At 44.7% G+C, this 25,593-nt stretch overlaps 1 protein-coding gene across 20 annotated transcripts in view; it reads left to right on the top strand.

Moving 5' to 3' along the window:
* Positions 1-25,593, top strand: part of FBRSL1 (fibrosin like 1) — a 520,677-nt gene that overhangs the window by 398,529 nt on the left and 96,555 nt on the right. For 17 of the 20 annotated variants that reach the window (XM_087942881.1, XM_087942869.1, XM_087942865.1 and 14 more), the window contains one exon: positions 9,042-9,095. The exons of the other annotated variants lie outside the window; for them this stretch is intronic. In XM_087942881.1, coding sequence (XP_087799007.1) covers positions 9,042-9,095 — 54 coding nt within the window. The remainder of the gene's footprint in view (positions 1-9,041; positions 9,096-25,593) is intronic. 20 annotated transcript variants of the gene reach the window in all.

Raw genomic sequence — 25,593 nt, 5'->3', positions numbered from 1 at the left:
TGGCCAAGAGAGTCATTCAAAAGCCAGAGATAACCACAAATGCTAGTTATGCATCAAAAGCCTTGTGAACTCTCTCTCTCTCTCTCTCTCTCTAACACACTCTCTCTCTCTCTCTCCCTCCCTCCCTCCCTCCCTCCCTCTCTCTCTCTCTCTCTCTTCACCCTCTTGGGTTTAAAAGAATCCTACTAAACCACCAGATTAGTTGCTTGCCTGTAGAGGGAAAAAAACAAAACAAAACCCACTTACCAGTTTCAATCTTTATATGCCCGTCATATTGTTGATTGAAAACGAAAAGTCACTGGTTGTTTTTTTTTTTTTTCTTTCTTTCTTCTGGATTTTCTTTTTAATGCTTCGGTGAAAACCTGTCAGTCAGGTATCAGTCGGTCGGATCTGCCCAAAGCAGCTTCCAAGCCTGAACAGTTTGCAGAAATTTTAATGAGAAACACAGGCGTTAGAAAAAGCAGAAAGAGAGAGAGAGGATTCTTGGGGAAAAAAATATCTGGGCTTTACAGGAAGTAGCTGTGTTTTGAAATGACTTTTTGAAACCTGAAAGTAGTTATATCATGGAGACTGGGAAGAATGTGGAATTGTAAGAAAAGCTCACTTGAGTTACAATTATCTCTCTCTTTCTCTCCCTCCCTCCTTCCTTCTCTCTCTCCCTCTCCTTTCTCTCTCTCTCTTTCTCTCTACTTTTTTTCTCTCCCTCGCTTTCTTTCTCTCTCCCTCCTTTCTCTCTCTCTCTCCCTCTTTCCCTCTCTCTCTCTCTTTCTTTCTCCCCCTCCCTCCCCCCCCTCTGTTTACCAAAGAGTTGGTTGGTGCCTTGGTGGGATTATGATCTGCTTTTATTTTCTCAAAATTCTCCCGACATGGCCGAGCGACCAACCTCTTAATTTTGAGTGAGAGGCATAGCACCAGGGCTATAAAACATTAAAAGCTTATATTACCTACCATCTCAGCTTTCCTGTCCTTATTTCATTTTACGAACTCTAGCTGCGGCAAATTTTAATATATATATATATTTGTAAGAAAACTCAGCCATCTTTTATTATCCCTCATAGGTCCAACTTCTTCAAATATATTATCAAATATTTCTATAGGTCCAAGGCTTCTTCTAATATTCATTCATTCATTTGTTCGTTCGTTCATTCGTTCCCCTCTTTATTTTTACAAACAACGCAAGGTGGAGAACATATCCAGCACACCTTCCTCTTCCTATTTTCCCCATAACAACAACCCTGTTAAGGTGCATTGGGCTGAGAGAGAAAGCAAGCTAGCCCAAAGTCACCCAGCTGGCTTTAATGTGTAGGGCGGGACTAGAATTCCCAGGCGCCTGGCAATTGGCCTAAAGTCACCTGGCTGGCTTTTTCAGGCCTAGGATGGAACTAGAACTCCCAGTTGCCTTTCATCCAAAGTCACCAAGCCAGCTTTCACGTCTAAGACGGGACCAGAACTCAACATCTCCCACTTTCTAGCCTCTGGCGCCTTAGCCTCTAAGACCAAACTGGCATTTTTATTCCACTTCTAATCTGTGGAGACTCGTGGGGAAGAAATACATTGCATAGAGACCACATAACATTTGTCTGATGTGCCTGCACACACACACACATACACACACCCCGAGTTCCATGTGCTGGATTACATTCCCTGCCTCCTCCAGACTATACTGGGAAAAAAGACTATTCAAAGTTTTCAATGTTTGCATCAAGATTGGAGGCGTTGTAAGATGTAAATATTGTCCCGTGTTAGGCGCAGTTGTGTTTGGCTTCTCCAAGAAATATAATAATAATAATAATAATAATAAAGTTCTAGGCTATTACAATATAGTAGTTAGGATTTGACACCCCTGCTTCAAAGGTATAAACCAGCCAGCCACCAGAAGGAAGAGCTGTAAAATACATCAGCAAATAGAAGAAGAGCGAGGGAGAAGGGACTTTCATCTAATTGCTAATCTTTTTCTAGAAGGATCAATAAACTTTGTTGACAGAAATAACAGAAGTGAGGGCTCGGAAAGGTCTTGTCTGTGTTTTACTTTTTATGTTTTTAATGGGAATTTATTTTTGTTTAAAAAAGACAGCCTTGGTGTGGGATTCAGAAGTAGCAGCCTGACCCCTGCTGGGGCTGGTGACACCGTTAGCTTCCTTCCATTCCTCCTTTTCTTTAGAGGTGTGAAAATCTGGCTTTGACTGACACAGATTTGCTCTTCCAGCCACATTTTTGAAAGCAAAAGATAGAAAGGGAATCAGATAATTTGTATGCCATCTTGTGGCTTCCAAGGAACATGGCATTATTATTATTATTATTATTATTATTATTATTATTATTATTATTATTATTATTATTATTATTATTATTATTATTATTATTATTATTATTTCGTCGTCATCATCATGGTTTGTCGCACAGCCTGATGTTCAGACTGGATTTGGCATTTTGGTCAAGCCCTTCCCAAAGACCTGGGATAGTCAGAAGTGGTTGTTCGATGGTGTTAGAGGTATCAAATGCAGGATGTCAGCTGTTCCAAGCGAGGCTGCTTTTTGCAATTGACTGATAGTGAATGTGTCAATGCCAATAGTGTTTAAATGATGCTCCAGATATTTTGAGGTGAAGGCACTGAAGGCGCCTAGTACCATTGGTCCTCTCTTTGCTTTCCTTAGCCACCGTCGTTCCGCTTCCCTTTTTTTTTTGCAGGTCCTTTACTATCACATATACAACAATGCAAAATTGCCGCTACCGGTTCTTTAGCTGGCGTTGGCCCTCGTTCGCATCACGCTCCTGCCAAGAAACTAGCGTGTTCGTAGTTTATGGGTGTCGTATATAATGTGGGGTCCAAGTAACGTGGCCTTTTGCAATCGACAGATGGAACGTTTTTGTCACTGCGCATATTTTCTAAGTGCTGTCCAAGACTTTCTGGTATGGCACTCAGTGTGGCGATAACACCGGGACTACCGCTACTGGTTTATGCCAACCATCTTTCAATTTTAATTTTCAGATCATGATACTTGGGGGCCTTCTCCGATTGTTTGTCCCGGGGGATTCTACTGTCCCCAATTGCCATACCTCCTCCTCCTCTTCCTCTTCCTTCCTCCTCCACCTCTTTCCTCCTCCTTCTTTTCCTCCTTCTCCTCCTCCTCTTCCTTCCTCCTACTTTTCCTCTTCCTCCTCCATTCCTATTCCTCCTCTACCACCTCCTCTTCTTTCCTCCTCCATCTCTTTCCTCCTCCCCTTCTACTCTTCCTCCTCCTTTTCTCTTCCTCCTCTTCCACCTTCTCTTCTTTCCTCCTCTCCTCTTCCTTCCTCCTCTTTTTCCTCTTCCTCCTCCACCACCTTCTCTTCTTTTCTCCTCCACCTTTTTCTCCTCCTCTTCCTCCTCCTCCTCTTCCTCCTCCTCCTCCTCCTCCTCCTCCTCTTTTCCTCTTCCTCCTCCTCCACCTCCTCTTCTTTTCTCCTCCACCTTTTTCTTCTCCTTCTCCTCTCCTCCTCTTGTTCCTTCCTCTTCCTTTTCCTCCTCCACCACCTCTTCTTCTTTCCTCCACCACTTCCTCCTCCAACCCATCCTCCTCCTCCTCCTCTTCTTTCCTCCTCTTCCTCCTGGCCTGGGTAGCCTTGAAAATTGTACTCATTTATTCCCTGCAAGTGCCCAAAACCCTGGGTGATTTACAGCACGCAGCAAAACAATTAAGAATATAGCTCTTCTCCTGTTGTGACTCTGCCCCCTGTCTATGCGGTGTTAATTATTATAATTTCTCTTCCTCCTTCATTATGTTATGAGTTGATATTAACCAGAAGTGAGATGCACAAGAAAGCTGGAAGCTAACAGACTTGGCAAAGAGTGATGGAAGTGGGTTTTATGAAACAAACTGGAAAAACAATGAGCATTTAGGGGCAAAAATGGTCTATGTGTTATGAAGTTGCTTCCAAAGATAAGAGTCCTTCCTATATCCTCCTGGCTAGGATGAATTTCAGTCTGTAGGCATCAAAAAAAGTTCCTACGTGGGTAGTCCTCGACTTACAACAGTTCATTCAGTGACAACAGCACTGAAGTTACAACAGCACTGAAAAAAAAGGAACTTACGACCATTTTTCACACTTAACAACCGTTGCAGCATCCCCATGGCTACATGATCCAAATTTAGATGCTTGGCAATCGACTCATATTTATGACGGCTGATTCACTGAACAACTGCGGCCAGAAAGGTTACAAAATGGAGCAAAATTCACTTAAGACACGTTTCGCTTAGCAACAGAAATGTTGGGCTCCATGGTGGTCCTAAGCCGAAGACTAATGCAATTTACGACTTCAGTTGATTTCCCCAAAACAGGGATTTGAGAATCCGTCCAGTTTCCCTGGTTCCCGCATCCTCCTTCCCTTTTTTTAGTGACACGCGGTTTGTGTTGCCCCTTTAAGACAAACTCCAGCCCCCCCCCACCACCCCCACCCCACCCCGTCCCTTCAAGGAAGGAGACCAGAGTGCGGAAGCCAACAGCTTTATTAGGCGACGTACAGCTTTAAGCCACGTCTTCCTATGCCAAACACCGCAGAAAAAAATAATAATAATCTGTAAAAAGTCACAATATGCTCAGCCTGGGGATTTTCCGAGAAGTCAACCCTTGGCTGCCTTCCCACGTTTTTCAAAATTAATTGCCTCCTCAGTTCAGGTAGGCTTAAAATCCACCCTGGAATCTAAGACCCGTTGAGCAAAAAGGGAGGTTATTTGTTAAAATCTGCCTCCCGCCTCCCCCCACTCTCTTTGTCTCTTTCTCTCTCTCTCTCTCTCCCACTCCCTCCCTCTTTCTCTCTCTTTCCCTCTGTCTTTTTCTCCCTCTCTCTCTCTTTCCCTCTAATGCTCTTTCTCTCTCTCTCTCTCTGTCTTTCTCCTTCTCTCTCTTTTCCCCATCTTTCTCTCTCTCCCCCTCTGTCTCTTTTCCTCTCTCTCCCTTTTTCTCTCTTCCTCTCTCTCTCTCCCTCTGTTTCTTTCTTCCCCCCTCTCTCTCTTCGCCTGTCTTTCTCTCCCCCTCTCCCCATCCCCTCTCTCTCCCCCTCTGTCTCTTTCTTCTCTCCTGTCTCTTCCTCTCTCTCTCTCTTTCCCCCTCTCTTTCTTCCCCTCTCTCTCCCCCTCTCTCTCTCTCTCTCCCCTCTGTCTCTTTCTCCTTCTCTATCTCTCTCCCACTCCCTCCCTCTTTCTCTCTCTTTTCCTCTCTTCCCACCCCTCTCCCTCTGTCTCTTTCTTCCCTCCTCTCTCTCCTCTCTCCCTCCCCTCTCTCTTTCTTCCCCTCTCTCTTTTCCCCGTCTCTTTCTCTCTCTCTCTCTCTCTTTCTTCTCTCTCTTCCTCTCTCCCTCTTTCCTCTCTTTCTTCCCCTCTCTCTCTCTCCCCGTCTCTTTCTTCTCTCTCTCTTTCTCTCTCTCTTCCTCTCTCCCTCTTTCCCTCTCTCTTTCTTCCCCCTCTCTCTCTTTCCCCGTCTCTTTCTCTCTCTCTCTCTCTCTCTTTCTTCCCTCCTCTCTCTTCCTCTCTCCCTCTTTCCTCTCTTTCTTCCCCCTCTCTCTTTCCCCCGTCTCTTTCTCTCTCTCTCTCTCTTTCTTCCTCCTCTCTCTTCCTCTCTCCCTCTCCCTCTCTCTTTCTTCCCCCTCTCTCTCCCCTCTCTCTCCCTCTCCCTCCCTCTTTCTCTCTCCCTCTCCCTCCCTCCCCTCCACCCTACCCCGCGTGTCTCTTTTGTGGCGAAGTTGAAATCTACAGTCTGTTGTGAATGTAATGGGAACCCTGCCTGCAGAAAATGCCATTATTCATCTCATCCCCAGCTCATTTATTTTATCTGCAATAGCAGTGATAAAGTAAGCGGCTTGGCATGGCTGATAAGCAAGGGGAAACATCTTAGAGCTATTGGTAAAAAAAAAAGAAAAAAGTTAAAGCAGATCTAAGTAGGGAGAGATAGGGGGGCGGGGGGAGGACCAGAGTGCTGACAGGGTTGGCTTGTCGAGCCCTTGCTGAGCTGCGAGTTAATAAAGATTTTAATGGAGAGGCCTCATTAGGATTAAGCAGACAATCTCTTATCTCAGATTTACACAACGGGGATGAAGAGCCGGGGCCGTTTTGTTTCTAAGCCTCTTTGCGGCGTTTGCTAAATAGCCCCGTGGAAGGGGGAAACCCTGTCTGGGCTGGCCAGCGCTCTGCCCCAAAACCAGAGAAATCGACAAAAGACCTTCGCGCAACGCTCCCCTTACTGGGTGAACTCCTGTAATGTTTGTTTGCCTTTGGGCTTAAAGCAACCTGGGTTAGCAAGACGGAAGGGGAAGGGTCCTCCGGAAGCAGCCGGAATTACCCCTCGGGCCTTGTCAGCTGGGAATGGTGGCAGTTGCAGTCGTATCTAGAGGACAACCGGTTAGGGAAGACAGTTGTGTTGATGTGTGAAGGAGATTTAAAAAAAAAAGGCCCTGACAAGGAGAGCGGTTATAAAATCCGTGGAACGGCTTGTCTCCAGAAGTTGTGGGTCCTTCATCACTGGAGGTTTTCAAGAAGAGAGTGGACAGCCACTTGTCTGGAAAGGTATAGGGGCTGTGATGGCAAATCTGTGGCACGCGTGCCACAGATGGCACGCCTCATCATTTGTGCCAGCACGGGAGCCACACGCAAATTTACCTCGCTGTGCAGGCACGCGCCTTGCAGCTGATTTTCGGACCATTGGAGGCCTTTTTTCAGCCTCTCCCGGAGGCTTATGGAAGGCCTTTGCAGGCCAAAAAATGAGCCCGTTTTGTCACTTCCTGTATTTCCGGAAATACCAGAAGTGACAAAATGGGCCCACTTTTTTGGCCTGCAAAGCCTGCAGAGGCCTTCCTCAAGCCTCTGGGAGGCCGAAAAAGGCCTCAAATGGGCCGAAAATCAGCTGTGAGGTGCAGTGCAGGTAAGGGGGCAGGGGCGGGGATTGTGCGCGCATGTGCAGGGGGTGTGGGGAGTGCGTATTGCCTTCTGGCACATGAGCGCAAGCGCGCACACAATTTTTGGCACAGCAGCCCAAAAAGTTTAGCCACCACTGGTATAGGGCAAGGGGTATATATTTAAGCAAGGGGTAGGACTACAAGATCTCCAAGGTCCCTTCCTGTTAAACGAAGAGAGAACAGCAAAAATTAGGAGATTAGAGGCTAAAACGTAAAGAACGATTGCAGGGATTTTGTTATGTCTAGTCGAGTGTAAAGAAGGGTTAGGTAGCAGTCTTCCAAAATCTCAGGGGCTGCCACAAAGAAGAGGGAGTCAAGCTATTCTCCAAAGCACCCGGAGGCAGGACAAGAAGCCATGGATGGAAATTAATCAAGAAGAGAAGCAACCTAGAACCAAGGAGGAATTACGGTGAGGATGGAACGGAAGTTCTGGGTGCTCCATCACTGGACGTTTTCAAGAAGAGAGTGGACAGCCATGTGTCCAGGATAATACAGGGTCTCCTGCTTGAGCAGGGGGTTGGACTAGAAGACCTCCAAGCTCCCTTCTGATGTTCCTTGACCAGAGAAGAATATATTGGGTCCATTTCTTAGCCTCCCCTGCTTTGAATGAACTCGTAATGGCTACCTTGTGTACAGAAGAGGGCACAGTCATTGGATCAAGGTGGTTTTCAGGTGATGTTTATCACCCAGCAGGTCCCAGGGTTAGCCCTGCATAGTTTCAACAGAATTGGAAGTACCCTTTGACAACGGCCAATGGCTACCCAAGTTCCCATAGGCAACACAACGAAGGAATTGGCCTGGCGGTCAGGCTCAGGAAGAGCTACGTCTTGACCTTATGTCTAAGTTGGAAGGCCAATGCTCTTCCATGAAACACACACACACAAATCCTCCATGAGGAAGTGGTCCACCTACCTCGCAGGCAATTGGGCGGCTGGGCTGCCTGTCCTGTGGAGGATGGGCGTGGGCGGAGCCAAAAGCAGGAGCATCTCCCCTGGAGCTTTGGGAGCCGATTGGTGCATATTGGAATCTAGCTGGATCCCCGCGCTTCGCTATGAAACTATGTGGTGGGGCTTAGTTTTTGGGGAGGAAAAGAAGGGGGGGGGAATTCTGCCTCTGTCTACCAGCATCCATCAGTATTAATCTAGCCAGCGTCCTGTCAGTGTGTGAGAGAGTTGAGGGCTGTTCTCAAACTGAAAGAGTATTTGCTGTGTGAGCAAGGAGACAGCAAGGAGCCTGGGCGTGGCTTAGCTCAACTGTTCTGTACTAAAGCTGGTTGCTGCTCTGAAACTGAAATTCCTCTCCTCTGCTTGTGTTTTGCATTTGGAAGAGATTTCTTTTCAGGTGGGGAGGGGGAGTAGAACTCCTTAGCATCAGAGCATGTTAATAACAACAACAACAACAATAATAATAATAATAAGAATAATAATAATAATAATAATAATTAATAATAATTAATTAATAATAATAATAATAATTAATAATAATTAATAATAATAATAGGAAGTATTCTAAATGCTCTGATGGTCATTTTGAAGAATCCTTTCTTAGTGAGCCCCTAGAAGCCAAGAGGAACATACGTGCCAAATTTCAAGTTTGTAGGCTTTACGGTCCTGGAGATTTTGTGATGATGCATGAGTGATATTTCGCTTTTATATATATATAGATAGATAGATAGATAAGAAACACCTTTGTGCCTCTGAAGGTCTTCCTTGCCCAAAGGCAAAAGTAGAAGAAATTGGACAACTATCTGAAATACGGTGTAGGGTTTGCTGCTTGAGCAAGGGGGGTTGGACTAGAAGACCTCCGAGGTCCCTTCCAACTCCATTCTTCTGTTCTCTATTAACATGAATTCTGTTCAAAAGCTTCACCTGTCGGTAAACTCTTCCGTGTAATCATAGGAGGCGGCAGAGGTTTGTTTACACCTGTGAACCAGTTGCTGCAAGTAATCCTTGACCTATGACCACAACTGGGATCAGAGCTTCTGTCATCGTTAAGAGAGTCATACCCAGTTTTCCCTTTTCAGAGACTTTGTACACCACCACCAACCACCCACCTTCCCCGATGCTGCTAAAAAGTGATTGTGAATGGACCTTTTTGTTTTGTCTGTCTGTAGAATTCAGCGGACCTGGAGCTACCTCATATCAGGAGCGGCTTGGTAGCCAACAAGGTACGGGATTATGGGTTACGTTACTCTCCAATGTGGCAGCCAGGAAGCTTGTTTGAGTTTGGGGGGTTAAGAGTTTCTTTCCCGAACTAAAATTGCTCTCCTGTTGCTACTTTCATTTTGCCTCTTCTTCCTCTGGGGGCTTCCGCAGGTAGTCCTCGACGTACGACCAAAATTCCCCGCTGCTAAGCAAGACATCCATTCAGTTCGCCCCCATTTTGCGACCCCTCTTGTCATGGTTCTTAAGTGAATCATGGCCGTGGTTGAGATGGTAACCAGTTTGTTAAGCGAATCTTGCAACCGTCATAAATACAAGCCAGTTGCAAAGCATCTAAATTTTGGTCGTGTGACCACGGGGATGCCCCCAAACGGTTGTAAAGAGTGAAAAATGGTCGTAAATAGGGTCACTTTTTTTTCAGCGCCATTGTAATTTCAAATGGTCACTAGATGAACTGCAGTACGTCGAGGAATACCTGTATTGTATCTGGCTTAGGATGCTCCCAATTTGCAAATTGATGGCACATCTTGCTTTCCCTTCTTCTCAAGTACCCTATGACCAGCATTTCAGAATTCCAATTTTAAAAAAACAAAACAAAACATGTGTTTCATAAAACTTCAATGAGATCTACAGCCATTAACTTGTGTTGGCTTCATCAGAGGGTTAGGCAGCATAGAGTCTACATTAAGGTTGGATTATGTTTGACAGGTATTTGTGGACTAAATACATTTGCATGTACGTCTAGGGCAGAGGTCTCCAAACTTGGCCACTTTAAGACTTGTGGACTTCAACTCCCAGAATTCTCCAGCCAACTGGAGCTGGCTGGAGAATTCTGGGAGTTGAAGTCCACAATTCTTAAAGTGGCCAAGTTTGGGGACCGCTAGTCTAGGGTGATTCTCAATCATCCAGGTCATGGTTGTCCCAAAGGTGTTTTTTTCAAAAGCCAACTGGGCTTCCTTTGTTCTTCCTTGAAGAGGTTTCGCTTCTCATCTGAGAAGCTTCTTCAGTTCTGATCGAATGGATTCAGTCAGAACCGAAGAAGATTCTTGGATGAGAAGCGAAACCTCTTCAAAGGAAAAAACAAAAGAAGCCCAGCTGCCTTTTCAAAAAGCACCTTTGTTTGTGTGCATGTATGCATTCATGCCCCAGACTAAATTGGCGAATGAATTGATCCATTTCCTGGGCATCACCTTGAACTAACTCTTCATTTCTCAGCTTTTAAGATGTCTGGGTTTCGACTCTCAGAATTTGAAAGAAAAGAAGTTGAACTCTAGATTATCTTAAGCTTGCTCAGGTTGATAACCCAAATGACTGGAATCTGGCCCACTACGTTAAACCACCATTAAAAATGAACCAAGGTTAACTCTAATTGAACTTTGGTTAGTTGGGTGAAAACACTTGCCAGTTCTTAACTTGTAAAGCATCTTCCTACTTAGTTTATTGGCCAAGGTTTGGCCAAGTTTTAGCCTTGGATAATTGGAACTGTTGAGTTATGCAGTCCAACTTTGGGTTGATTTTTGCTGAACATTACAAGATTGATCTGATTGGAATTCTTCCCTTAAGGATTAAAACTGAAAACTGGCTTATTACAACACCCTTAGTTTTTTAAGGAAGGTGAGGCAGTGTTGTTTTATTTTGTCTTTGTGTTTTTTGCAAATTCTGTCCCTTTGTTGTGCAAATGAGAATCCTGCCAACTGCCTTTTCATCTCTCACTCTTGAGCTCTCATTAAGGAGGAAATATTTTTAGCAAGTTGTTTCCTTTTGGTTGGGCGGTCTTGCTTAGCTTCTAGTGGCAAAATGTATCAGAAAGGAAGATTTTCGTTTTGTTTTTGTTTTGAAAAGGAACATGTTAAACTAAAAGAGGATTTAACAAGCAAATGAAACTGTTACAAATGATTTTGCATGTTTTCTGGAGTTTAAGGAGGCCTCTAAAAGTTTTCCCAAAGGCAGAGATTGGGTTAAGGTTAGGGTCTAAATATACTCATTCCGCTAAGTAGAAGCAAAATTACTCTCCTTCCTTCCTTCCTTCCTTCCTTCCTTCCTTCCTTCCTTCCTTCCTTCCTTCCTTCCTTCCTTCCTTCCTTCCTTCCTCCTTCCTTCCTTCCTTCCTTCCTTCCTTCCTTGCACCCTCTTTCCCTCCCCTTCTCCCTTCCTCCCTCTCTCTTCTTCCTTCCTTCCTCCCTCTCTCTTCTTCCTTCCTCCCTTCCCCCTCTTTCCCTCCCCTTCTCCCTTCCTCCCTCTCTCTTCCTCCTTCCTTCCATTCTTCCGTTCTTCCCCTCTTTCCCTCCCCTTCTCCCTTCGTCTCCTCCCTCCCTCCCTCCCTCCCTCCCTCCCTCCCTCCCTCCCTCCTTCCCTTCCTCTTCCTTTCCTTACAGACGTGTTTCTGTTTTCAAGAACATTTTTCCCGATCTATTGAAAATAGAGAGAGGGGCCCAGTCTCTGGAGCCTGACGTGTGATGCTCTTGAGCAGGGGTGTCAAACTGGATTTCATTTGAGGGCCACATCAGGTTTGTGTTTGACCTTGGGTGGCCAGGGTGTGCATGGCCAGCCTGAGCATCTCTTGTGTTGGGGCAGCACCTGTGGTGGCCTGAGCGCTCTACCAGCAAAAATGGGCTCCCGAGCTCCGTTTTTGGCTGCGACAGCCTCCTGCAACCCTCTGCCAGTGAAAATGGAGCTCCGGAGGGCCACGCGCAGCTCTCATGAGTTCTGTATTCCCTGGCAGAGGCACTGTGAGCCGGTCCTTTGGATGCCCCGTAGGCCAGATCTAAGTACCCCTGCGGGCCGGATCCAGCCCCTGGGCCTTGAGGTTGACACCCCTGCCCTTGAGAAAAACCGTTCTCTTCTTTCTGACACCCGTTTTTCTCTTAATTTGATCAAGAAACCCTCATTGATGATTAATTGGGCCTGCCTGCTCAGTGCCAGACAAGCAAACAGAACGTTTCCTGCAGTCAGTAATGGGGAGTGGGTTAGCAATTTAAGTATATAGTTTGTTGATTGTATGTACACTGAGACCTTATGCACCAGAGGCAAGTTCCTTGTGTGTTGAATAACACTTGGCCATAGAATATCCTACCCTACCCTACCCTATTCTGTTCTGTTCTATTCTATTCTATTCTATTCTATTCTATTCTAATCTAATCTAATCTAATCTAATCTAATCTAATCTAATCTAATCTAATCTATTATATTCCCTATTCTATTCTATTCTATTCTATTCTATTCCTTATTCTATTCTATTCCTTATTCTATTCTATTCTATTCTATTCTGTTCTATTCTATTCTATTCTATTCTATTCCTTATTCTATTCTATTCTATACTAAAATTGAATGTATGTCCTTGTTTGTTACAATGCGAGGCCGAGGTTGTTGTTTGAAGTTGTTAAAAGTATCCTCGCAGGATGTAAGCCGTTGCAAGTCAAGCTGCCTTTTGCAATTGACTCGTAGGGATTTTGTCAATGCCGATGGTGTTCAAGGGCTGCTCCAGATGTTTTGGAATCGCACCCAAGGTGCCTATTACTATCGGTGCTATTTCTTTTTTTCTTTCTATCGCCGCGATCGTTCTGCTTCTATTTGCAGCTCTTTGTATTTTGTTATCTTCTCCAGTTCTTTCTCTTCTCTTTTGCTGTCTCCAGGTATTGCTCTGTCCACTATCCAGATTTTTTTAAAATTTCTTCTGTTAATAATTCTAGTGGTTGTGTATCAGATTACTTGTCTCTTTTGAGTTCTAAAACCCCAGAGCACTCTAGTTTCTTTATTTTCTGTTATTTATCTATTTTATGGTCCCACCAGTTCTCGCTTGTAGGCAAGCGGTATTTCTTGCAGTTATTCCAAAGCACCATGGTTGCTATTTTGTCATGCCGTCGTTTGTTGTTATTATTATTATTATTAGGTCAGGCTCTCGGTGCTAACGGCTCTAATCATTCAAAATCATCTTGTGTATTTGTGCCAGATTCCTGCTCAACATCTATTTATCAGATGGGCCTTTTTTTTTTTTTAAACATCAGAATGATCCAGTCATTTGATTTGGCTTGCATTCAGCAATAATTTTGTTTTGCAAACCTATTTATTCCAGGCAGCCCCATACCTCCTTCTCCTTGTTTGGGGTTTGAAGTTCTAGAGAAATCAGAATGTCACAAATTGCCTGCTGGTCTCCAAGAAATTAAGATGTAATGAAGTTTCATTGAGATATTTTACCTCTCTTCTTATCAGGTTTTTTTTTTAAAGATGCCATTGTGCATTGAAATATTACATGGTCAAAACAGAAGAGAGGTTTACAAGGATGTAATGTACTGAGAGTTGAGGTTTTGCAGCTTTATCAAAGTGAAGTTGTAACAATGGGTATTGTTGGTAAGATGGGGCTGTATTGTGTACCTGAACAGTTTTTGTTAAGAGGGGAAAAACAAAACTTAAGCAGAAGTCCCAGTCAAAGGACAGAAATTCTCACATTTACCCAGAATTGGGTATATCAAGTAAATTGTAGAGCTCTTTCAATCAACATTTAAGCTACCCAGCGAAGGATTAGTATCTGCCTTTGCGTAACGTGTGTTATTTAACAACTTTGGTTTGTTTTTTTCTTCCCTTGGGCTTAAACCAAGTCATGTGCCTTGTGCTGATCCAGTAAATTTGGCCTTTCAAAGAAACAGGTTAAACTAGCATGGTGTATTGATACCATTAGAATGCGATATACAGTATTTTCACCCACTTTTGATGGGCAGGGCTGAAGAAAGCAGTGGGAGGACCTCTGTCCCAAAATGGGTGGGGCCTCCTTTCCTTCCCCCCCCCTTTCCTTTCTTTCCTTTCCCCTCTCTCCTCTCGTCCTTCAGGATAAGTCTGATAAGCACGCACCTTTATCTTCCTTGAAATGCTGCCAACCACTAAATTTCCAATTAGTTATACAAGGCCAAACAAAACATAAATTCAACACAGAGCTTCAGGTTTCCAACTGACTAGTACTATCAAAGTTGCTTCCTGCAAAGATTCCTATCCCTTTGCTTCTCCTTTATGTCTTATAGGAGAGCCAATCACCCCCAAGCCTTACTTCCGCGTCGCCCCTTTTGTCTTAACTGTTCTTATCTTCCGGCAGCTCTGCACACACACACGCACTGGGAACAGGCTCCCCTTGTTCCTCTGCCTTGCTGCTGTCAGATTCTGGAGGTTCTGGAGTCCGCACATAACTCCCAGATGGCCCTGGCCCATCTTTGTGTCAGACACAGGACCCTCGTCCGAGTCCTCCCCAGACTCCCAGACTGGTCCCTGTTCCTCCCCACTGTCTGACTCTGCTGCCATCTCCGCAGGCTGCCGACGGACCACAACAAGTAGACAATCTCAGCCTGATACTCCTCTGGTTAGTTGACTCAGCCTGTTTCAGATTCAGTCTTAGTTATAAATGGATCTAATTGGTAGCGGAGGGGAAAAGAGGATCAATGCCATCAAATCTTCTTTAGATGGTCATTCCAAACGCCGAGGCAACAACACCAGAATTTCCCTTTGAGATACGCCAAGGTTTTGCAAGCTTTATTTGGCAGCTGTTCACTACCTCTGAGGAGCCACCTGTCTTGTTAGCAAATTCCTGTTGGAAAGGAGCAGGGGGAGGAGAGGTGTTTTCGGCTTGGAAAGGGAGCTGTTCCGTTGGAGAAAAAGATCGTGGCGCTTTGCTCTAAAAGCAGGGGTGTCAAACTCAAGGCCTGGGGGCCAGATCTGGCCTGCATGGTACTTAGATCTGGCCCACGGGGCCACCCTAGAAACACCAAAGGACTGGCCCTTGGTGCTTCTGCCAGTGAAAACTGGCTCTTGAGCTCTTTTTTTGGCTGCCACAGACTGTAACCCTTTGCCAGTGAAAATGGAGCTGGGGAGCCCATTTTCACTGGCCGAGTGCTCGGGCCGCCATCGGTGCCCCCAATACGAGTGACATCAACATGGCCAATGCCCACCTTGGCCACATCCAGGGGTCTTCAAACTTGACAGCTTTAAGACTTGTGGACTTCAACTCCCAGCATTCCTCCCTCAGTCCTGTTACCTTGGGAATTCTGGGAGTTGAAGTCTACAAGTCTTAAACTTGCCATGTTTGAAGACCCCTGCTTTAGACTTCTGACAACAGCCAACCAAACATGGCAGCTTTTAGACTTGTGGACTTCAACTCCCAGAATTCCTCCCTCAGTCTCTCGAATTGTCATGTTAGTCATGTTAGCTCGGGAATTCTGGGAGTTTGAAGTCCACAAGTCTTCGACTTGCCAAGTTTGAAGAGCCTTCTCTTGGCTAGACTAACTTAGTTGAGCTTTTGTCGAACAACAGCAAATCTCTTGAAGGCCAAGAAGGAAATTTTGGAGGTGGGGGGAAGTGCCAAGCTTTGGGGCTCTTGAATTTTGCTCAGCTGTATTCTCATAAATCCTTTTAGTCAGACTGAAATTTAAGACCCTCCCTCTTTTTTTTCTTTTCTTTATTATTTTATTTTCTTTTCTTTTTGAAAAAAGGCAAAAGCTGCTTTCCTTCGCCCCCAGAGTCAAAAGATGGGGTGGAGAAGTTTGAAATGGAATCCATACCTTCACCAAGGGGAGGTGGGCTTTTGAAAATAAGTCAGGCGTGCTAATCTTCTCCATTGTTCTTGCCGTACTCCCGAGTTGCTTAACTTGAGAGGCAGACAAAGAACCCATAACTGCTGCGGTTAAGAGTAATCCATGCATTTTAAGTGGAGACTTGGAAATCCCACGCAGAGGTGTGTCTTTGAAAGAGTGAATTACAGGTTGTCCGGACAAGCTCCGGCAGCTTTTGGAAAAGAAATATACCCCAAAGGTGTATTGGGTGTTCCTTCAGAAATTCGGAGCTTTTGGGTGTTCTTTCAGAAATTATGGACTAAGGAGGGATGGAACATTTGCTCTTAAGTTCTTGAGGACTTTGCCACGATGGGAGAGAGCTGGCACAAAGGTTTCACAACCAGAGGTAGTCTTCAGCCAGTTCTGACCAGTTCTGGAGAAACGGGAGGGGAAATATTTGAGTAGTTCGGAGAACCAGCCAATGCTGCCTCCGGCTGGCCCTGCCAACCCCATCTATTCTCTGCCTCCCATCGAGTCCCAGCTGATCGGCTGTGTCTTCTTTGGTTGCCCTGCCCAGAAGAACGGAGCTGGGAAGCAGGTCAGTAGAGTGGGGAGGGAAGGGGTTTTTTGCAGTAACCTTCCACCTGGAGTGGGGTGGGAATGGAGATTTCACAGTATCCTTCCCCTGCCACGACCACCAAACCAAACCACGCCCACCAAGCCAAACCACGCCCACCAAGCCATACCCACAGAACCCGGTAGTTAAAAAAAACTTAAATCCCACCATTGTTCACAACTAAGAATTAAGGTGTGCCCGCCCCTGTACACACTTAACGTGAATTTCGGTATCATCCAGAGAATCCTAAGTCTTGCTTGGGAGTTGGGGGATGCCCTGTATTGTGTATGTTGCGTTGGGATGTTTTTAATAAGTGTGTGATGGTGAGGAAACAAGGATGACAAAATCCTATGATTCTACGTTCTATGGATCTCCCGTAGTCATTTGCCCGATCCAAAGAGGCATTTTCCTGCCCACTGGGAGCATTGTTGAAAAGTTTCTGCTCTGTTTTATTTTAGAAGGTTATAAAGAAAAGAATCTATTTTCTCCTTTCTGCTGTGGTTCTTTCCAAATTGGGCAACAGTCACCCTGGCTCTAGACAACTGCTGGACAGGGAAAGTTTGGTCAGTGAGACAATTGGGCAAGACGTTTTTGGAGACTCTCCATCATCCAAGTCATGGTTGTCCCAAAGATGCTTTTTCAAAAGTCAAACTGGGCTTTGTTTTTACCTTGAGGAAGATGTTTCCCTTCTCATCCAAGAAGCTTCTTCAGTTCTGACTGGACGGAGGAAGGAAAATGGAAGGATCGTATGCCTTTGCAGCCATCTGGTTATTAATACTCTCTCTGAGAGGGGTAAAACCAGGGGTAAAAACTGCTACCGGTTCGCCCCGATTCAGGCGAACCGGTTGTTAATTTTATAGCCAGTTTGGTGAATCGGCAAATCCCAACCATGCCTGGCCCCGCCCACCCCTCCCAGCAGTCCCTGCGCAGCCCGTTTTAGAATAGAATAGAATAGAATAGAATAGAATAGAATAGAATAGAATAGGAAGGAAGGAAGGAAGGAAGGAAGGAAGAAAGAAAGAAAGAAAGAAAGAAAGAAAGAAAGAAAGAAAGAAAGAAAGAAAGAAAGAAAGAAAGAAAGAAAGAAAGAAAGAAAGAAAGAAAGAAAGAAAGAAAAGAATGAATACTGGAGCAGAAAGCCTCCTTCCTTCGGGAATGCTTTCTAAGTGTTTTGTCCTGAGGATATTCTTTAATAAGTCATTTTCTCCTCACCAACTCCCAAAAGAAGACAATTGTGGCAGATGCTCCATTTTGTCCTGGAGCTATTTCAATCTTGATCCATCTTTTATCATCTCTAAGGATCGAGACAAGAAAGGCCAATAAATGCCTTAGGATTTCTCTTCCGCTTTCTCTCTCTCCCCCTCATTCTCTCTCTCACTTTCTCTCTCTGTCTCTCTCCCCTCCCTCCCTCTTTCTCTCCCCGTTTCTCTCTCCCCCCTCTGTGTGTGTCTCTCTCTCTCCCTCTTTCTCTCTCTTTCTCTCTGTCTCTCCCTCCCTCCCTCTTTTTCTCTCTCTCCCTCTCTCTCTCCGTTTCTCTTTCTCCCCCTCTGTGTGTGTGTGTCTCTCTCTCTCCCTCTCTCTCCCTTTCTCTCCCTGTTTCTCTCTCTCCACCCCTGTGTGTGTGTCTCTCTCTCTCTCTCTCCCTCTCTCTCTTTCCCTCTTTCTCTTGCCTTGTTTCTCTGTCTCTCTCCAATTCCCTCTCTGTGACTCCCTCTTCCTCTCTCTCTCTTTCTCCCCCATTTCTCTGTCTCTCTCTGACTCCTCTTCCTCTCTCCTTTTCTCTCCTTTTCTCGCTCCTTTCTCTCTCTCTCTCTCTCTCTCTCTCTCTCTCTCTCTCTCTCTCTCTCTCTCTCTCTCTCTCTCTCTCTCTTTCTCTTTCAATCTCTGTGTATGCTTACCCATTGTTGCCTTTTCCTTCTGCCTCTCCCACCATGTTTCCCCAACAGGCAGTCCTCGACTTACAACCACACTTGAGCCCAACATTTCTGTCCTTAAGTGAGATGGGGGTCCAGTGAGGTTTGCCCCATTTCACGGCCTTTGCTTTGCCACCACTGTTAAGCGAATCCCTGCAGTTTGTTAACATGGAGTCACACGGCTGTGAAGCGAATGGAGCTTCCCCCCCTTGTACTTTGCTGTGTGTCAGAAGCTCGTAAATGTTTGATGACATGACTTGGGGGGGGGGTCACAAATGTGAGTCAGTGTCCAAGCATCCTAATTTTGAACCGGGGACTTCGAACGGCCACTCAATGAACAGTTGTAAGTCAAGGACCTACCTCTGCTATGAAAGAAGGTTGCCTTTGATCCTTGCCAGGAACTGGATTATTTTTCCTTACCTTTAGGTTCGGAGGATGGGGAGGGATGGAGGAAGAAGCCCTTCCTCCCTAGGTTGGTCCATCGACCCACAACCCAGCTGTGTTTTGATCTCGGGGAGAAGCTCTTTGAAAGATTCAATTGAGACGTCTTTTGTTGCCATTAAACCCCATCATTAATACAAGAATGGAAGACCTTGGCCCTCCAACCCTCATGTGGGGTTGCCTGAAGCTGCCATTCCACAGCTGGGTGGGTTTTTCCAACCATCATCTCCTCAACATTAATTGATTGATTTGATTTGATTTGTCAATCACTTACAAGATAATAGGTATAAGTATAATAAGCATAATGATGAATACATGAAATAGAGTTCTGGATTTGCTCCAGAAAGCCTACCTCTCAATTTTAGAAGGTCCTGTTTTCCAAAACAAAGCATTTTAGAGTTGGCTTTTAAAAGAGCGGAAACAGGAAGACCCAAAGCCTTCACAGCTGTTAGTCAGTTACCCAGAATCCCCCCTCAATCGGGCCAGCGTGGAAGGATCCAGGTTGCTATAGCTCAGCGTTCTCCAAACCTGGCAACTTTAAGACTTGCGGACTTCAACTCCCAGAATTCCTCATCCATGCTTCAGGGGGAATTCTGGGAGCTGAAGTCCACTCATCTTAGGGTACCAAGTTTGAAGACCCCTGCTGTACAGCTCAATGTCCAGGCACGAATAACCAAATCCATACGAAGAGTTCAATTGGCTACTTTATTGCTCAAATAAACTGACGATTTATACACATGGATCAGACCAGCATTCAAGTGGGATCAGACCTTACCCTCTTATTCCCACTTAACGATTCCAGGCTAATTCCCTGCTTGACTCCTCCTTCTGGCTTGACTAGTCTCTCTTTGACACTCAGCCACATCTTCCCGAGTTGCAGAAGACACATCCCTAGACAAAAGAGATTTAGGCCACTCTAAACTCAGCTCTGAACTTTTGGCTTCACACCGCTTGTTCTGCGGAACATCCCGGAAGGGCAATATAGACGAACTAAGCACCCTACCCTTATTTGAAACTAGCTCGATACCCGTGCTTCACTATGAAACTATGTCATCAGGCTTAGTTTTGGGGAAGGAAGATAAGGGGGGAAAAAATTCTGCCTCTGTCTACCAGCATCCATCAGTATTCATCTGACTAGCATCCAATCGGTGTGTGAGAGAGTTGACAGCTGTTTGGAAACTGAAGCAGTATTTGCTGTGTGAGCAAGAAGGGGACAGCAAGGAGCCTGGGCGTGGCTTAGGTCAACTGTTTCTGTGCTAAAGCTGCTTGGTGCTGTGAAACTGAAACTGAACCTCCCCTCCTCTGCTTGTGTTTTGCATTTGGAAGAGATTTCTTTTCAGGTGGAGTAAAACTCCTTAGCATCAGAGCGTGTTAATAATAATAATAATAATATAGGAAATATTCATGCTCTGATGGTCATTTCGAAAAATCCTTTCTTAGCGAAGTTCCTAGAAGCCAAGAGGAACATAGGTGCCAAATTGCAAGTTTGTAGGCTTTACGGTTCTGGAGATTTTGTGACGATGCGGTATTTCGCTTTTTATATATAGATAGATAGCCTCTGTTAACCCAGAACTGCCACCCTGCCAGTCAGACCCAGGGCTCCCGCCATATTGCCTACTTGCAGTCATTAGACAGACACAGCCAAACCTAACAGAAAGAAGAAGGGGGGGAAAAGGCAGACCACATAAAATGCAAAATAGGCTGGGGAAAGGAGATTTAGCTGGCAGAGAAGGCTGGTGGGGGAGTTTGCAATGCAGGGACAGTGTAACATAAGGTAGTCACTCTGGAAAACTTTCTCCTTCATTAGCAGGGATCTGTGGAGTTTCTGCTCACATTTGGGTAATTAACACCCGTACAGATTGTTGAACATCTGTACACTTCAGCTCCCAGGCTTTTAACACAGCCGAGAACGCCTGAACTGTTTATTTTACCAAAATTAGTATTTCTGGGTGGAAACTGAGGTTGGGGCTCGAGGAGGAGAAGTCCCACCCAGGGCCAAAACGACAAATGAACGGTCCGAGATTAGCTTTAATTTTTTTTTTTTTAAAGGAGAGTAGAGGTTTCTCCAACAGAAGCTTATTTCCCTTAAGAATGATAATAAAACCATGTTCTTTTTTTTTCTTTTAACCTACATGGATGGTTTCTATCGAATGTGTTTTTAATCACAGTGCAGAGAACTCTTGGAGTATTGACAAAAGTCCTTTTTTAGATGGCCGAGAGGGTTTTGTGTGAGGATCTTGGGGGGGGGGGATGCTGTTTTAGTACTCGTGGTCTTTAAAAATGCCTGAAAGAAAGCATCTTGTCAGTCCTGTAGGTTCAGGAAGTCCTCAATTTAACAACAATTTGTTTAGCGACCGTTCGAAGTTACAACGCCACTGAAAAAGGACCGTTTTTCACCCTTAATGGCCATAGTCTGTCTATCTAACTCAAGGGTCTTCAAACTGGGCAAGTTTTAACTCATGTAGACTTCAACTCCCAGAATTTCTGAGCTAACATGACTGGAGGAGGAATTCTGGGAATTGAAGTCCACAAGTCTTTAAGCTGTCCAGTTTGGAGACCTCTGATTTAACTAATCTTGATATCAGTCATCTTATATATTCATTTGTCTCTCTCACACACAGATATCCACACCTACCTGCACAAACACACAGACACACACCAAACCCCTGTCCTTTTACCCCCAAAAAAAAAATTGCCAAGGCTTTCAAAAACATCGCTTACAAATTCTAGAGTGCAGAAAAAAAGCAAGCGAGGCGGGAAACGTTTGGCACGCTTTAGATTGGCAAAAAAGGAAGTAGTCCAATCTGCAAAAAATTGCTGTCTTCGTTGTGCTGTCCCATCAGTTTAGCTGCTGCCAGCCACGTTATCGTTTATATTCTCCTGTTGGGAAGCTCTTGGAGCCTTGTCACGCCACGGTTTATATTTCGCCTTTGAATTATGCATGCCCAATTTATCATGTCCCCAGCTGAAGAAAAAAAAAGAAACCACCTAATTGTGTCCCTAGGATATATTTACTAGAAATTGTAGTTTGCTGTTGGTAGGGTGTCTCCAGGGTGTCCAGAAGAACAGATGAGGTGGAAGTTGAACCCTTTGCCCTCCTCCCCCTTCACAACGGTTGTGTCTGTTGGCTGTGAGAAAGAGCCGGGGAGTTATTTCATGGATGGATCCTGGTATGTTTTTTTGTTTGCTTTCGTTTTGGATTTTTGTGTGTGTGTGTTGTTGGACTTTTTTTTTTTTTTAACATTTTAACATTTCTGGGTTGAAGGTTCTACCTCTTTCCTTTTTAAAAAAAAAAATCTTGCTTTCTTGTACTGCATCAGATTTCTTCAGCAGAACATTGGCTCTTCAGGCAGTTTGAAGTATTAAAAATAAAATCGCAGGCACGTAACGACAATGCTATTTGCTAAGGGGAAAGTCGGCTGTGATCTCTCCTAAGGACCAGGGCTGGCTAATTGTGTTTGTGTTCTTTCAAAGCCAGAATAAACGACGTCGAGACTTCACCAGATAAAACATCTTAGCCACCATTGGCAAACTCTTTCATCCATCTCTATCTATCTATCTATCTATCTATCTATCTATCATCTATCATCTATCATCTATCATCTATCTATCTATCTATCTATCTATCTATCTATCTATCTATCTATCTATCTATCTATCTATCTATCATCTATCTATCATCTATCTATCTGTCTGTCTATCTGTCTATCTATCTATCTATCTATCTATCTATCTATCTATCATCTATCTATCATCTGTCTATCCTGTCTGTCTGTCCGTCTGTCTGTCTGTCTATCTACCTACCCACCCACCCATCCATCAATCTAATCTTCTTGATTAACAAAATAAGACTTGGAAGAAACCTTGGAGGTCATCTAGTCTGACATCCTGCTCAAGCAGGAAACTCTATACCACTCCAGACAAATGGTTGTCCAATCTCTTCTTAAAATTTTTCCAGTGTTGGAGCACCCACAATTTCTGGAGACAAGTTGTTCCACTGATTAATTGTTCTAACTATCAGGAAATTTCTCCGTAGTTCTAGCTTGCTTCTCTCCTTGGTTACTTTCCATCCGTTGCTTCTTGTCCTGCCCTCGTGTGCTTTGGAGAATAGCTTGACTCCCTCTTGTCTGTGGCAGCCCCTCAGATATTGGAAGACTGCTTTCATGTCACGCCCAGTCCTTCTTTTCATTAGACTAGACATATGAAATTCCCCATACCCAACTCTTTATATAGTCCTCTATAATTCTGTCTGTCTATCTGTCTATCTAGTCTTCTTGCTATATATAGTCTTCTATATTCATAACCCAAAGTAGTAGACTTATATCTTATACATCTACAAAATCTTGGCCAAGTTTAATCATTGGATTAAATTTGGCCATTCATACAGACATTTTGGGAAACGACATTAATACCTACAGTCTATCCCTTACAAGGGACATGGTGGCTCAGTGGTTAAGGCGCTGAGCTTATCGATTAGAAAGGTCGGCGGTTCGAATCCCAGCGCCGCGTAACGGAGTGAGCTCCCGTTCCTTGTCCCAGCTTCTGCCAACCTAGCAGTTGGAAAGCATGTAAAAATGCAAGTAGAAAAATAGGGACCACTTTGGTGGGAAGGTAAGAATGCTCCATGCGCCTTCAGCGTTTGGTCATGCCGGCCACATGACCACGGAGTCGTCTTCGGACAGCGCTGGCTCTTCAGCTTTGTAACGGAGATGAGCACCGCCCCCTAAGAGCCAGAAATGACTAGCATGTATTATTATGTGTGAGGGAAACCTTTACCTTTACCTATATTCCTTACATTCCAAACAATAGACTTTTATAAACGGGGGGAAATACATTAGCCCTGCAGAGCATTATGCCCTAAATAAATAAAAAAATTAAGCTGTTGTCACAAGGGAAAAAGCACTCAACTGAAGAGGAAGGAGGCTGTGCAGGGGAAGAAACCTTTATGGGTCCTGGGGGAGAATCCTTGACTCCACTTGGACTAGAGAACGCTTTTCACCTAGTTCTGTGTTGTGGTTTTTTTAATTTGGCGTTTGCTTGCTTTTTTCGGTAAGGAAACAAGGCTGAGAAGTGGGTGAGGGAGAAGCCAGGGAGATCATAAAATGCTCAGACGTAAGCGAACTGCAATAGAAGGAAGTCAATCATTTGCCGCAGAGCTGAGGTTGTAAAAGTGGAAATATCAATTCTTTAAAGAACTTTTTCTCCTTTCTGTTGACTTGAGGAGCAGGAAGACTATTCTGCAGGGAATCTTCCTTGAGGTTTCAAAGGCAAACCTTGGTCCCAAGGCTGAACATTTTCACACCAAGGCTCATGAATTTAATTTAGCAGGAGATTTTGTACCATCCCAGTCCAATGACTGTCCTGTCTCCTTCTTTAAAATCCCCAGTGATGGAGCACCCACAACTCCTGAAGTCAAGATTTTCCACTGGTTAATGGTTCTCACTGTCAGAAATTTCTCCTTAGTTTTAGGTTGGATCTCTCTTCGATGATAACAGAATAGCAGTTGGAAGGGACCTTAGAGGTGTTCTAGTCCGACCCTCTGCTCAAGCAGAAAACCCTATACCATTTCACATAAATGGCTGTCTAGTCTCTTCTTTAAAACCTCCACTGATGGATCACTCACAACTACTGAAGGCAAGTCATTCCACCGGTTAATGGTTCTCACTGTCAGAAATTTCTCCTTAGTTTATTTTTATTTATTGATTTGTTTGATTTGTCAATCGCTTACAAGATAATAGGTATAAGAATAAACATGAGTAAGAATACAGAAAATAGGTACAAATAAATGGGGACAATAGGACAGGGATGGGAGGCACGATGGTGCGCTTATGCACGCCCCTTACAGACCTCTTAGGAATGGGGTGAGGTCAGTAGTGGATAGTTTAAGGTTAAAGGAATGGGTGTTTGAGGATGCAACAACAGAGTCAGGTAGTGCAGTCCAGGCATTGACCATTCTGTTGCTGAAGTCATACTTTCTGCAATCAAGTTTGGAGCGGTTAACATTGAGTTTGTATCTGTTGGGTGCTCTTGTATTGTTACGGTTGAAGCTGAAGTAGTCATTGACTGGTAGGACATTGTAGCAGATAATTTTGTGTACTGCGCTTAAGTCCAACCATAGGCGGTGTAGTTCAAGGTTGTCCAAGCCCACAATTTCAAGCCTGGTGATGTAGGGTATTCTGTTGCGAGCAGAGGAGTAATCTTCTCGTGAAATACTTCTGGACTCGCTCAGTTGTATTAATGTCTGATATACAGTGCAGATTCCAGGCAGATGAGCTGTATTCTAGGTTGGAGCTGTCTTTGATAAGCTTCTAACTGTTGCTTCTTTGTGACACTCCCTCAAATATTGGAAGTTGGCTATCAGGGTCTCCCCTGATCCTCTTCTTATGTTGCAGAGGTTGAGAGCAGCAGAAAGCAAGGGAGAATCTGCAATGCCAATGCAGATTGCCCTTGATTCTTCCCGTTGCATTTTTTGCTTGTAGTCAGATCGGCGTCTGTGTGTACTTGTGCCTTTTCATTATTCAAGAACGAGGCGCATTATGAATCCCAGTTAGTGCTCCCTTGCCAGCGCCTCTGCTAGCTAATGATCTTCCTTGGCTTTAAATATCTGCAAATGGGTATTCACAAGAGCTCGAATTGGGGGTCAGCCAGAAGCAGGCATCCCAGCTCCTCAATTTGCTTCCCGCGTTCCAAGGAAACAAACTGGCATTTCATGCCAGGCAGAAGGAAGAGCACAGAAGAGGCCCCGTGCTTTGGCAGAGTGCCCTTCTCCACAACCTCTAGACACGCTTGACTTAGGAAAAGGGTGAGGTTTGTGAGTAGGGTTTTTGCAACGCTTTGTCCGTTTCTTCTGGCAATCCTGACCATCCTCTGAAATGAGACCTGGATGAGCTATGGGACAATATAATATAGGAGGCACAGAGGCTTATAGGATGCTGGAGCTTCTTCCGTGATTCGAGTCTTAGCGCCACCTAAGCGGGATGAGCTCCCATCCCTCGCCTCTGCT

The sequence above is a fragment of the Notechis scutatus genome, chromosome 13, assembly GCF_049901735.1.
Source record: "Notechis scutatus isolate UNSWTSFEM ecotype Mainland chromosome 13, rNotScu1.2, whole genome shotgun sequence".
NCBI classification, from domain to species: domain Eukaryota; kingdom Metazoa; phylum Chordata; class Lepidosauria; order Squamata; family Elapidae; genus Notechis; species Notechis scutatus.
The sequence above is the reverse complement of the archived record's forward strand: the minus strand, read 5'-3'. Positions and strand labels throughout refer to the sequence as shown.